Source organism: Lathamus discolor, chromosome 1 (assembly GCF_037157495.1).
Source record: "Lathamus discolor isolate bLatDis1 chromosome 1, bLatDis1.hap1, whole genome shotgun sequence".
Classification (NCBI taxonomy): Eukaryota; Metazoa; Chordata; class Aves; order Psittaciformes; family Psittacidae; genus Lathamus; species Lathamus discolor.
The window spans coordinates 77,788,223-77,800,034 of record NC_088884.1 but is presented as its reverse complement, the minus strand read 5'-3'; the positions used below and the strand labels follow the sequence as shown (position 1 = coordinate 77,800,034).

At 42.2% G+C, this 11,812-nt stretch overlaps 1 protein-coding gene across 1 annotated transcript; it reads right to left on the bottom strand.

Annotated features, from left to right (window-relative positions):
- Window positions 1–3,407: 3,407 nt before the first annotated feature.
- Window positions 3,408–10,379, bottom strand: YARS2 (tyrosyl-tRNA synthetase 2). Its single transcript, XM_065681614.1, has 5 exons — window positions 9,517–10,379; window positions 8,192–8,359; window positions 5,214–5,369; window positions 4,709–4,879; window positions 3,408–4,235 (listed from the first exon to the last, which is right to left on the bottom strand). Exons 1-5 carry the CDS (start codon window positions 10,335–10,337, stop codon window positions 4,076–4,078), a joined length of 1,476 nt encoding a protein of 491 aa, XP_065537686.1. The 5' UTR covers window positions 10,338–10,379; the 3' UTR covers window positions 3,408–4,075.
- Between the last annotated feature and the right edge of the window lie 1,433 nt (window positions 10,380–11,812).

Below are 11,812 nucleotides of genomic sequence, written 5' to 3'. Positions count from 1 at the left end.
TTTTAAACAGCTTGTCTGGTATTGACTGAAAATACTTAAAATGCTTCTGTTACTGCCACCATTAAAAGAAATAATGGGAAAACCATGGGGAAAAAAACCTCCAAAATGTAATGAAGGCAGCAGTTGAAAAAATCCCAGATTAGACTGATGGTTTACAAATGTCTGTCAGTCCACCTTACTTAGTTTAAACTTGAAATATTTTTTGTCATCAATGCACAAATTTTAGCTAACTTAAAATAACTTGCTGTCCAGTGAAACACACAATCATGGGGGAGAAAAGCCACTGTGGCTAAGTTTAGATAAGTAAATGTTTGACATTAATACCTGACCTGTGTGTGGTATTAGTGTAACTAAAACTTAGTATCCCTCTATGAACAGAGTTTGACAATAAATTACTTGGGGGTTTTCAGTAGTCAGATCAGATTTCACTTAGTGGAATAGATGGGTAAGAGGGAGTGGCTGTGTACTGCTTCAAACTTGCTTAACAAAACTTATATAAAACTTGCCTTTACTGTATGGAGGACTGACTTTGAAAGATGCCAGACTGGATATTGTAAACTCAGGTCCATGTTTGATGGTATACAAGCAGGGTAAACAACTTGTCAGCCTGCTTTGCCCCTGTTGGTAACCTGAATTGAATTATCATGAGGTTTTGGGATTTGGTTTTGTTGGGGTTTTGCTTTTTCGTTAAATTGTTCAGCTATGAGAGCAACTGCTAGCTAGTGCTTTCTGTAGATACTAAAGATCTCAAAAACATGTGCTTTTTGTCTTGTTGCCAAGAACTCTGCTTTGAGATGAGAGCTGGATAATTCTTCAGACGTTTACAACAGAATAGACAACCTGAATGTGGTTTTATGTCCTGTAACACTTAAACTGGTGAAGGTGCTTTCATGCTCTGATAGTTCCCTTGCTGCACGCCCTCTCACCACTTACCTCTTCATTGCTAGCTGCCACAAGAATGTTAAATTCAAGTCCTCCGGGTTTTGTTACCCCCAGGTACTGCACAACTGTTGCTTTGTTTGGTTTTTCTTTTTAGTATCTGGCCTAAATAATGACTTCTCTTCTTCTACTTCCAAATCACATATTTGTAGACATGTTAAATACTTTACTTTACTACTGGTTTACATTTGAACAAGCTATGTGTCTCTGATTACCTGAACAGGCCTGCTTTGGAGTATACATGAAATGAGACCAGGCTAATAAAGAGTACTCGGATTTTTTGGTCATCCTTAATTCTCGGCTTAAGTGTTCTGATGATCCTGTACAGTCATAAAGAGTAAAGGTTGTATCAAGCTGTTTCTTTGGAAAATCAGGGAAGGGTTTGAATTGCTAGGAGGGAAGGGTTTGAATTGCTAGGAGTTGGTCAAGAGGAAGCATGGGCTAAACTGCTTGGAGTTTGTGGATCTTATTAAAAATCTTGTATGCAAAGAATTTAACTCCCTTTTTTATTTTGTATTTGTAAAAATAAATAAAATCCTTTTAAAGCTTCATCAAAGTGGGCACTAATGCTTTCTAAAAAAAGATGAAATTTGGTGATATATGTGTATCTGCACCATTTAAGGATGAAAGAAGAAGGGCAGGAGAGAGATCAGACACAAAACACGTTTACTAGGAATTTATTTCCTGCATCCAGAAAGTAGCTGTCAAATCTAATTTGTACGTCTCTGGAGGCTAATGTGGGTGTGTACCAGTATGTTTTGTTCCCAGGTACATATTTCTGTATTGCTATAATTCTTCTGCCATTTAAGGAACAAGGCTACTTTATGAAGGGGATGACCTTAACTCTCCCTTTCCCCTCTTCTACCCTTTGTTGTGATTTTTTTTCCTCCATGTTTTTTCTAGAATAGTTCTGATTATTACTGCAGCTTAAGACAAAGTCACAAGCAACACAGACTGGTTCCATGAGCTACCTTTTTTTAAGGTAGGAATAACTCAACTACTTTTTGTTTTTCTTTATATAACAGTGATTAGATAGAGGTACCTCATTATCAAGCAGATAAGTGGGATCTAGAAAGTGACATTAATACTAATAACTCCATGTGGTAAGCTATGAAAGTACTACCGTATTACAGTTTAATAATCTGAAGAAACTGATATATAAGCAGGAAGCTACTATATAATTCATTACTATTGAAATCTTGAGTAACAATGCAAATAAAGCCAACATCAAGTTGATCAAGTAAAAACCCCAAAAAACCCAATAGACAACACAGAAAATCAAACCTACCTAAAAAAACAACAGAAAGTTCCCACCCAACTATAGAATGTCTGTATTCTTATTTCCCCATTCTTCTTGGAGGTTGGGGTGGTTTTTAAACCAGCTGAAATCCTATGACTTATTCATCACCAGCTCTTATGTTGAGTGACAACATTCAGGTGTGCAAGATTAAGGCCTCTCCCCTTGTGACTGTAAAACAGCATTGTTTAGGAGTTCATGGACCAGGATATGATTTTCCTTGGCCCAAGAGCAAGGATTACCCTAAACCTTGAAAACAACACTGCAGTCAAGACCCAAAGCCATCAGTCACTTCATAAATCAGACTGAGGGTTTCTGCTGGGGCAGAGAGGGTCCCTTAATAAAAACACTCTAAGACAAGATGGCTACTGTATTCTAGCAGTCAATTAACCATTTCTGTGCAATTCAAGTATGGGCCTGTAGTTACCAAATAATCTTGGGTAACTACATCTGGGCTGTGTTGTTCAGGTGACCTGCCTCCAACTATTACAGCACCTGTATTGCCTCAACAAACCAATACCAAACCTCCACTAGTGGAAGGGAATTTAGCAAGACATGGTACTCCATGCTTAATTCATTCCAGGTGTGTAAGCACCTGTAGTGGCACGTTATCAGAAACAGGGGCATGGGGAGTGTGTTGGGGGGTGTTTTGGAGCAATTCCACCTTGAAGTGTAGATGTTGATATTCTATGAATTCCTGGAAGTACAGTCTCACTTTCATACTGTCTTTACAAGAAAATGAGGAAGCTACAATTCTAAATGTTAGCTAGGCCATAAGCAGTAGGATTGCTTTTGGCTTTTTCATGAGCCAAAAAGTGCAGCTTTTGCATACTGCTGTATCTGAAAGGTCTGACTTATTTTAATTGCAAAAGCACTGTAGTTTCCCTCACATTTCGTAGTCCAGATACCCTTGTGCTCCTGTTCACCCACAACTCCTAGGCAGCTAAAACTGAACAGCTTTCATATACATGCTTCAAATCTTCTAGTATAATATACTATATTGCAACCAACCATCGAGCTCACCAAACTAGCATCAAGGCATACCTTCAACAAAGATTCTAGATAGCACAGATGCATCCTGGTAATTCACAGGACTGAAGAAGCAGAATGAGTGTTACCCATGTTGCAAAGTCACACTAAGCACACAGAACACACAGAGGGATTCATAAGGTTGATTTAAATCTTGAAAGGCTTTATACTCTCTTACATTTCAAAAAGTGAATTTGCGTTACCGCATTAGGGCTAAAAAGCTTTTACACAATGTGCCCCTGTACATAACCAATAAGGAGATTACATAATGGGTCTTAAATCATTCTGCTCATTTATTGTGAATATCCTGCAGCTTCCTTCAAACCAAACTTGTTCAGAAAAGAACACCGCTTGTAGATTGGTTGTCCTTACCCACTTACGTGGATTTCTCTGCTAGGGTGAAGTCAAACTTGGACAGCAGCATACATCCTCTGTAAGAAGTACTGGTTTTGAGAATATACTTTTGCTCGTCTTGCTGTGAATTATGCTCTAGAGTCCCTGGTCACTGTTCTCCTACAACACAATAGGTTGTTAAAGGCGGGGAAGGGCATCTTCATCTTTGGACTTTTGAGATTAATCTTTTCATCTTGTGCCTGTCCTCTTATAAACAGTACTTTGAGTAAGGCAGAGTATCTAAAAATATCTTCAGTGGTTTAACTTAGCTGCCTTTATTGGAACTCTGTTGATGTATTCTGAAAATGAAACTATGGTATCAATGCAGTTTGTGAGCTGTGTACTAATGCACAGTATAGAAACATCTTCAAGCAACAGAGTCAAAATGATCTGTCATTTTAGGAAGATACTCTGTTGTCACAACTTCAGCCATCTTATAATGTAGTAATTTTTCTTTCCAATCCTAAGCAACGATACTCCATTCTTGAGAATATGCTGTCCAAGAATAAGAACGGTCTCAGGATCAGTTACGCGAATCCCATTTATTGAAACTCCACCATGTGTAATTTTCTGGTACCTAAAAAAATCGGAACAGGGAAACTGGTAATTGCAAGATCAACTGTAATAAGCAACTTGTAAATTATTGTTAGTACTGAAAGTTCAGCTAAGGGCTTTTTTGTTTGATCCATAACTAAGTGAATATTAATTATCTTGCCCTTACTTTCAGTCCAGGTCAAGACTGACTGAAATTAACCTTAGTCTTTACAACTCCCACTTATACTGAGGGGTATAAGGAAGAAGGCTGTTACCTTAGACTGTCCCTTCATCAGGTGTAGATTTTACAGCTAAGATACATGAGGCTGTATTATCCTACTTTTACTTCAAAATGGAATAAGGCTACCTGCTCCCCTCTTTTTAATGCTGGTATGTAGATTGCTAGCCTGTTTCTACTTGACTTGGCTGTCCTCATCTTTCCTTTAACTGCTGAAAGCATACCACTATTAACCTGCTCAAGTGAGGTACTGCCAGAGAGCACAGGTGATAACTTACCCACTAGGTCCCTCTGCAATGGCATTTGCTTTGCGACACAGGTCAAGAACATTCATTCCAGGTTCAAGCATCAATTCAGCTGAAGGAGCTTGTTTAAAAAGTTCCTGTAACTCTTGGTCAGACATAGCTTCCAGTGCCTCCACACTGCTGTGATAAAGGGCTTTAGTGCACCTGTGAGAAGAAAGATCATTTGAAATACAGGGTTAGTCTTACCTTCACAGAAAGAGCTACTCAGCTCACCAGATTCCTTTCCCCACCTTGTTCTAAGGGTCCACACAGTAACAGAGGTACTTAAAGTACCCCCCCCTTTTTTTTTTGGTCATAATCTGCTGCTCTGCAATTTTTTTAAATAATGTTACTGTATTTTTAAGTCTACAGAATTATTACATTTTTTTTTCCTACCAGCTGAGCAACAACTAGCTACATGAAAATAGTCCTTGAAAAGCTATGGATAATTACCATTGACTAAATCTGAAAGAAAATTGCTTGACAAATCAAACTTCACCTCTTAGCAGATTCTAGCCCTTCTCTACCATGAACCAGCTTTGTAACTTCTGCAGCAAGTCGTTTCTGAGGGCCCCATTTTTCAGGTTCTTTAGCATGCATTTCCATAATGTGGTCAATCTCCTCAAGAGGAATGAAGGTGAAGAGTTTCAGGTATCTATGAGCAGGGAAAAAAAAATATTTTGTCCGTATAGCCATAATTAAACCATTTCCTGCCTTTGTTGTTTAAGCTTCATTAACTAGACTAAAATGATTCTTAGTCAATTTAAGAAAACTGTATTACAGATGTTCTGTCTTTTCAAACAACTCTTCGATTTTGCTCACATGCTTCCGCTTACCAGCATAGCTCACGTTTAGTTTAATATCCTGCTTAAGGTTATGTCTTCAAACATAAGACAGTGTGAAATGCTTTTATGAAGCTTACAATGCAATCAACAACTTGGTTTTCTCTTGAAATGTTTACAGGACTTACTGCAATTGTGTGTCGACTAACAAGGCTTTAGATTATATTCTTAGTAGTTGCATAATACACTAATGCAAAATACCACACCCAGCCTGTGGGACAGAAGTATGTGATGTACTGCAAGTATCTCAGCAGGAAGATTATTTAGGATAATCAAGAATTTAAAGGTGTGTATCTAACCATATTCTTCACTACAAAGTTCATTTTAATGGCCTTGCAGTACCATGAAATGCAGTGTATTAAAAGGTACCAGTACAGAGTCTGAGCACATGAAATATTGTAACATTAAATACCCACATACCCTTCTTTTCAGTCTGAGAAGTGCTGTGGATGAAGAACCAAAGTCAGAAATACCAGCCAATAAACCTTTAGGAAAGGTAACTGAGTTACGAGACATGTCACAGTATGAAACCTGTCTGAGGTTTATGAAGACACAGACTTGACAGTGATACTAAAGTTAAAAGCAGATAAAAGACAGCATATAGCAACTTAATAAAGTTTATGTAGTGCCCTGCATAAAACTACTGGCTTTTTATTTTCAGCCATGTCCCTGGCACACCAGCATGGAGGCTAGCCATCAGTGAAGGAAACTCAAATGGTAAAATGGTATTTCTCACATTTTCCCTACCCTTTCCTGTTCTTATGCGATTTAAATATTTTTACACGTTCTTTGGCAGTAAGAATGCAAGTTATGTGTGGTTGACTTGGATTCAGAAACACGAGAAGACCGTGTTTATCTCATTGGAGTTGCTCTGCCTTAAGTAATGACAGTTCAGAATTTTTTCTTTTTACATTCTACTGCTTTAAGCAGTAGTTGGATGTCCTTCCAAAGTTTTGGTGTATTAGTCTCATCTTCTTTACAGATCAATCCACTTGCCATTATAATTGTAAGCAGAAATCTTCGCTTCCACATTCTGAAATGGGAAAGCTGAACAGTTAACTTCAATGAAAATGTCAAACATTAAGTAGAGTTGGGATGATGCAAATTGTTCCTATCTGCAATTTTTAAAGAGATCCACTAAAATTTCCATGCAAGCTATCAAACAGCCTTAGGGTTCCACTATGTTAGTACTGCTGGTCATTTATGTAACAAGCATTCCTCCCGTCACCTAAATGTTTTTAATTCATGCTTGTGTGAATTATGGTACATGGACAGAAAAAGATGTTACATTTCTCCACAAGTGGGCAAAACTGCATGACATTTTTACCACAGTCACACTACTAGGACTCCTCATCAGGGACTGTAGCAATGGGACAAGGGGTAATGGGTTTAAACTTATATCTAACTTGAACTTCCCCTGTTTAAGGAAGAAGTTCTTTACTGTGAGGGTGGTGAGACACTGGAACAGGTTGCCCAAAGAAGTGGTGAATGCACTATCCCTGGCAGTGTTCAAGACCAGGCTGGACAGAGCCTTGGGTGACACAATCTAGGGTGAGGCATACCTGCCCATGGCAGGAGGGCTGGAACTATATTAACTTATGATCCTTTCCAGCCCAAACCATTCTACCATTCTATGATCCTACTAAACTGTAGCCTAGGATGCTGACTACTATTAGCTGTCCATTTCGTTCTTCTCCTCTCCCTTATTTTGTACTTTCAGTGTCTTTAAACTGATCCCTGAAAACCTCTACCTTACGAATTCCTTGTACACCACCCTGTATACTCCCTGCTGTGAGCCTGGAATTGTGCAATGTTTTCCCCTTTTTACCTGAACTACAACCACAGTCTGACTGTCTCCCAGACATGTTTTTATCTAGATCAGTGGTCTTCAAAGCAGGGTGCCAGGACCCCAGAAGGTATGCAAGATGATCCAATAGGGTGCTGGAACTACAGCTTCAGCAGTAGATTTATATAATGTATAAAAAAATATACATGTACTGAGAGTGAATGCTCAAAATTATTTTACTGATAGGGGCACGTGATCAAAAAAGTCTAGAGATCACTGATCTAGAGAGCTAATATAATCATAAATATGAACTTACTGGCTTTTCCTTAACAAGACACTATTTAAATTTGATTAGGGATATGCACTTTTTCATGTGATGTGGTTCTAGAAGCTGAACTTTACATGTTTGTTTATAACCAGTTAAGTAGCTTCTTGCTATTTGAATGTAGTGTTTCTGGACACCTTGTACTAAGTAAAAACTTGTGATAATTAATGTCTATTAAGCTGAAGCTGCTTATTAATCAGCAGGAGAGATTTCACTAGATACTGTGATGTCACAGTACTGAAACGAACATACCTCATAAGATAAAAGTCACCCCACTGGCAGAACAAAGTGCTTGCTTGTTCATCCATATTCTCATTTTATGATGCATATGCTAGCATATAGAGACAGGTTCCACTATCCTATATACTTAAGAACCAGTAATGCCTGTTTATTTAATGAATGTACAGTTATAATTAACATTTACTTCTACTGGTCCTCGTGTTTCACATATCCAAATGAAACAGTTACAAAGAACAGTTAGGATCAGCTTTTAGGAACAACGACCAAAAAAAAAACCTACTTACTTTTCAACTATATTATCTTGTTGTCTGACAAAAAACTGGTACAGCTCAAATGGAGAAGTCTTATCTCTGTTTAGCCAAACTGCATTGCCGGCAGTCTTTCCCAGTTTATCTCCAGTGGTATTGGTAATAAGAGGTACAGTAATTCCAAACACGTCTGTCCCTGTCATCCTGAGAAAGAGAAGAGTAACTGCATGTTGTAAAAACACTGTTATAAAAATAAAACCTCCTCTTGGTAAAGATTACTAAAATACAAGCATCCTCTGAGATTCTATCCTTGATAAAAACAGTTAAATAAGATGAAGTGTGAGGGGCAAATGATGCCAGAATATGGTGAAGAGTGCTTTAGGAAGGACAAACAAATCCTTGAATTTAAAAATACACATTCTTTTGTGTGTAACAAAAGTTTATGTACTTAAGTAGTTTCATGAACAACAGCACTAGCAAATTAAGATATGCTGTACCTATGGTTTTCTGCTCTAAGCACTAATTGAGGCGGCTTGCATGGCTGGGACACTTGTAAGGCTTTTCTTGTGTTGATTCTCTGTCTTGTAATAGTCCAGCATGTGGTGAAGCAGAAACATTGTCTCTGGTTGTCACCCATACTCACTCATTTGCTTGTGTACTTCTGCCAATTTTTCTGAGACTTACACCAAATTTGGTGGATAAGCAAAAGCTCAGCATCATCAGGTTTTGTTGAGAAGAAATGCAACTGTCTTTACCAACCCACTACTGCTCTACCTTGGTGTGACTGCACTAGAATGTGTTTGTGAGCAGAAGACTTGTCTCAATATTGTCCCGTGCTTTAGGATACTTCATTTTGGTTCTCTGATTATTTAATAAAAGAATCCATCCTTTTGGTAAAAGAAAAAATAAATCATTTAACATTTCATGGAGAAGTCTTAAAACCGTGGCCAAAATGTCCATACGTGCCACTCTTATTATCAGGACAACCCGTTATTCTCATATCCCACATTTTATGCAACGCCAACTCTTGGAGCAGCAACTTCTGTTCCTCGTGCCGTAGGGATTTTCAACAAGAAGCTGTGCAGTTTACGGTGCCCGATGGATACGCCATCGCTGCACAGTTAGGATGCAGATGCTTCTGCACAGAGCTAGGGCACCCGACGGATGCCCTGACCCTGCCTCTGCGCTAGAACACCTGATGCCCTCACCCTGCAGTGACACGACGCCTGACGGACGCCCTGTCCCCGCCCGGAGCTGGGGCTCCCGGTGCCCCGTCCCTGCCGCCACCGCGCCTCAGGTAGGATGGGACGCCGGCGCCCCGCCTGCGCTGCCCGCCCGCTGCCCCTCCGGCCCCGCCGTACTTGGTGACGAGCTCGTAGCCGGACATGATGTTGCCCATCTGGTCGGCGCCGCCCAGCTGGACGCGGCAGCCGTGGTGCAGGTGGAGGTGCAGAAAGTCGTAGGCCTGCAGCGCGGGGTACAGGAACTCGGCGAGGCTCATACCGTCGGGGCTGCGCAGCCGCGCCTGGCAGCTCTGCCGGCTCAGCAGCGTGCCCATGCGGAGCCGGCCGCCGGCGCCGCCGAGGAAGTCGAGCAGCGGCTCCCGGTCGAGCCAGCGGGAGTTGTCGAGCAGCACGGCGCGGCCCAGCGACCGCCCGCCCGCCGCCGCCGCCGCCCAGAACAGCTCGCGGTGGTTCTCGAACAGCCGCTCCAGCCCCGCGCGCAGAGACCGCGCGTGTGCACGCACCCGCTCCGCCGGCAGCGGCTCCCGCGCCCGCTCCCTGCCGCTGGGGTCCCCGAGGCGCGCCGTGGCCCCCCCCACCACGGCGATGACGGTGTGCCCGGCGCGCTGGAAGTGGAGCAGCCCCATGACGGTCAGCAGGTGCCCGACGTGCAGCGAGTCGGCCGTAGGGTCGAAGCCGCAGTAAGCGGTAAGGGGCGGGCGGCCCGGCTCCAGCAGCTCCAGCAGCTGCTCCTCCGCGCTCTGCGCCGGGAACACCTCCTGGAACAGCCCGCGCTCGCACTGCGCCGCCAGCAGCCCGCCAGCACCCCGCGCCCGCCGCGGCTGCTCGTGGGCTCGCCGCCGGAGACGGAACGAGAGCGGCTGCGGGGCCCGGCGCAGGCCGCCCCACAGCCCCGCCGCCCGGCCCCACCGCCGCCGTAGCACTGTGGGCGCCGCCATCTTGCCCCGGGACCGCTGGGAGTAGGCGGAGCGGAGGCGATGGCAGAGCCGGAGCCGGCTCGCCTGAGGGGAGGAGGATCTCGCACCGCCCCGGGGAGGCGGGGCCCTGGCTGTGTGAAGGAATACCCCGGCAGGGGAGCTGAGAGAGGGGCAGGGCTGTGCGGTGCGGGTGGTTGTCCTTCGGGATATTAAAGTTATAAACGGAAACGGCATGGGTTGGTTCTTCTTTCATGTTTTGTTTTTCAACCCGTCAACCCGAAATAACGGGATTTTAAGCTGCTTTCAGGCTAAAACATGTGTTGGAAATCATGCTTTCGGCTTTGAGTGAGGAGGCCAGCAGAATAGATACCAAACGCTTAAATTGGTAGCAGCGCGGCTTCAGCACTCACAAAATCCAGAATTCGTACACTTTAAAATCCCAAGTGTTTAAAATGTTGTCTTGGCAGGATTTAATAGGACATTGGGTTCACTGCCTTCACAATGTGTTTTACCTGCCCATAAACTTCCTCGTTCTTCCTAGTTGTCTTTAAGTTGAAGTAAATCTCTTCTGGTATGGTAGCAGGTAAGAGGGCTTGCACCGCTTATGTGCTGTTTCAGTTTATCCAAACAATGAGTCGACTTCGATTTAGTGACAGTAGTAAAAGATACTAGAAAAATTTTTACACTTGGTATGCTTTGATGCTTCCCTAAAGCACTGTGGTAGGAGAAAGTCACGAGTAGTTAAAAGAAAAATGGTGTGAACAGCATGATTGAGAACGGAAAATAATATTGTTTAGGGAAACTCAGTCTTTACTATAACAAGTCCTTCCAATCTCGGACAGCCCTTCTTTGTATATTGATTACATGGGAAAGTATTGGCAAACTGTATATCCGCATGCCATGAAAAGATTGACAGGGTGGGTCAAAAGCAATGTCAAAAGTGAAACAGAGGGTGTACAGGACTATGACTCACAGGAGAGAAGTATAAAAGTAGTAGGTTCACCACTTGAAAGTTATTGGCATCAAAGACGTAACTGCTGACAAGCGCGCAGGTAAGTCAAGTACAGAATCATTCTGTTATACCACACTGGGGATAAACATGATGGAAAAAAAAGAGGTTTTCGTGGAAAATAACAGAAGAAGAAAAAAAAACCCAAACCCAAACACCCAGAAAAGTCAGTGAGCTAAATCCTGAAGTGCTGAGGTATCTGGCAGTGGGAAATAATGGTTGTGCTAGTGGTGTTCTGTAAGAATGGGGGCAGGTGCTGTGATATACTGTCATTGGAGTGGTAGTTGTATGCTTCACAGGGATAGGATGAATTGGTTTTGTTTTTCTGAAGATTTATTGTGCTGGCAAAAAGAAAGGGGATTGGCAATACAAGATAACAGAGTTTCCATTATGCTTTGTTTGCTTTAATGTGGGGTGAGGGGTGTTTATTATTTTTTAAATGTGAATAAAGGCAAATAACTTACATGTGCATATACACACACATACA

Excerpts from the sequence above, each read along its gene's own strand:
- YARS2 (XM_065681614.1), bottom strand. The coding sequence starts at position 10,337 with ATGGCGGCGCCCACAGTGCTACGGCGGCGGTGGGGCCGGGCGGCGGGG. Across the intron at positions 4,880-5,213 it reads GGGCTAGAATCTGCTAAGAG|GTGCACTAAAGCCCTTTATC; the intron begins GTGAAGTTTGAT and ends TTCTTCTCACAG. Across the intron at positions 4,236-4,708 it reads ATTGCAGAGGGACCTAGTGG|GTACCAGAAAATTACACATG; the intron begins GTAAGTTATCAC and ends CGATTTTTTTAG.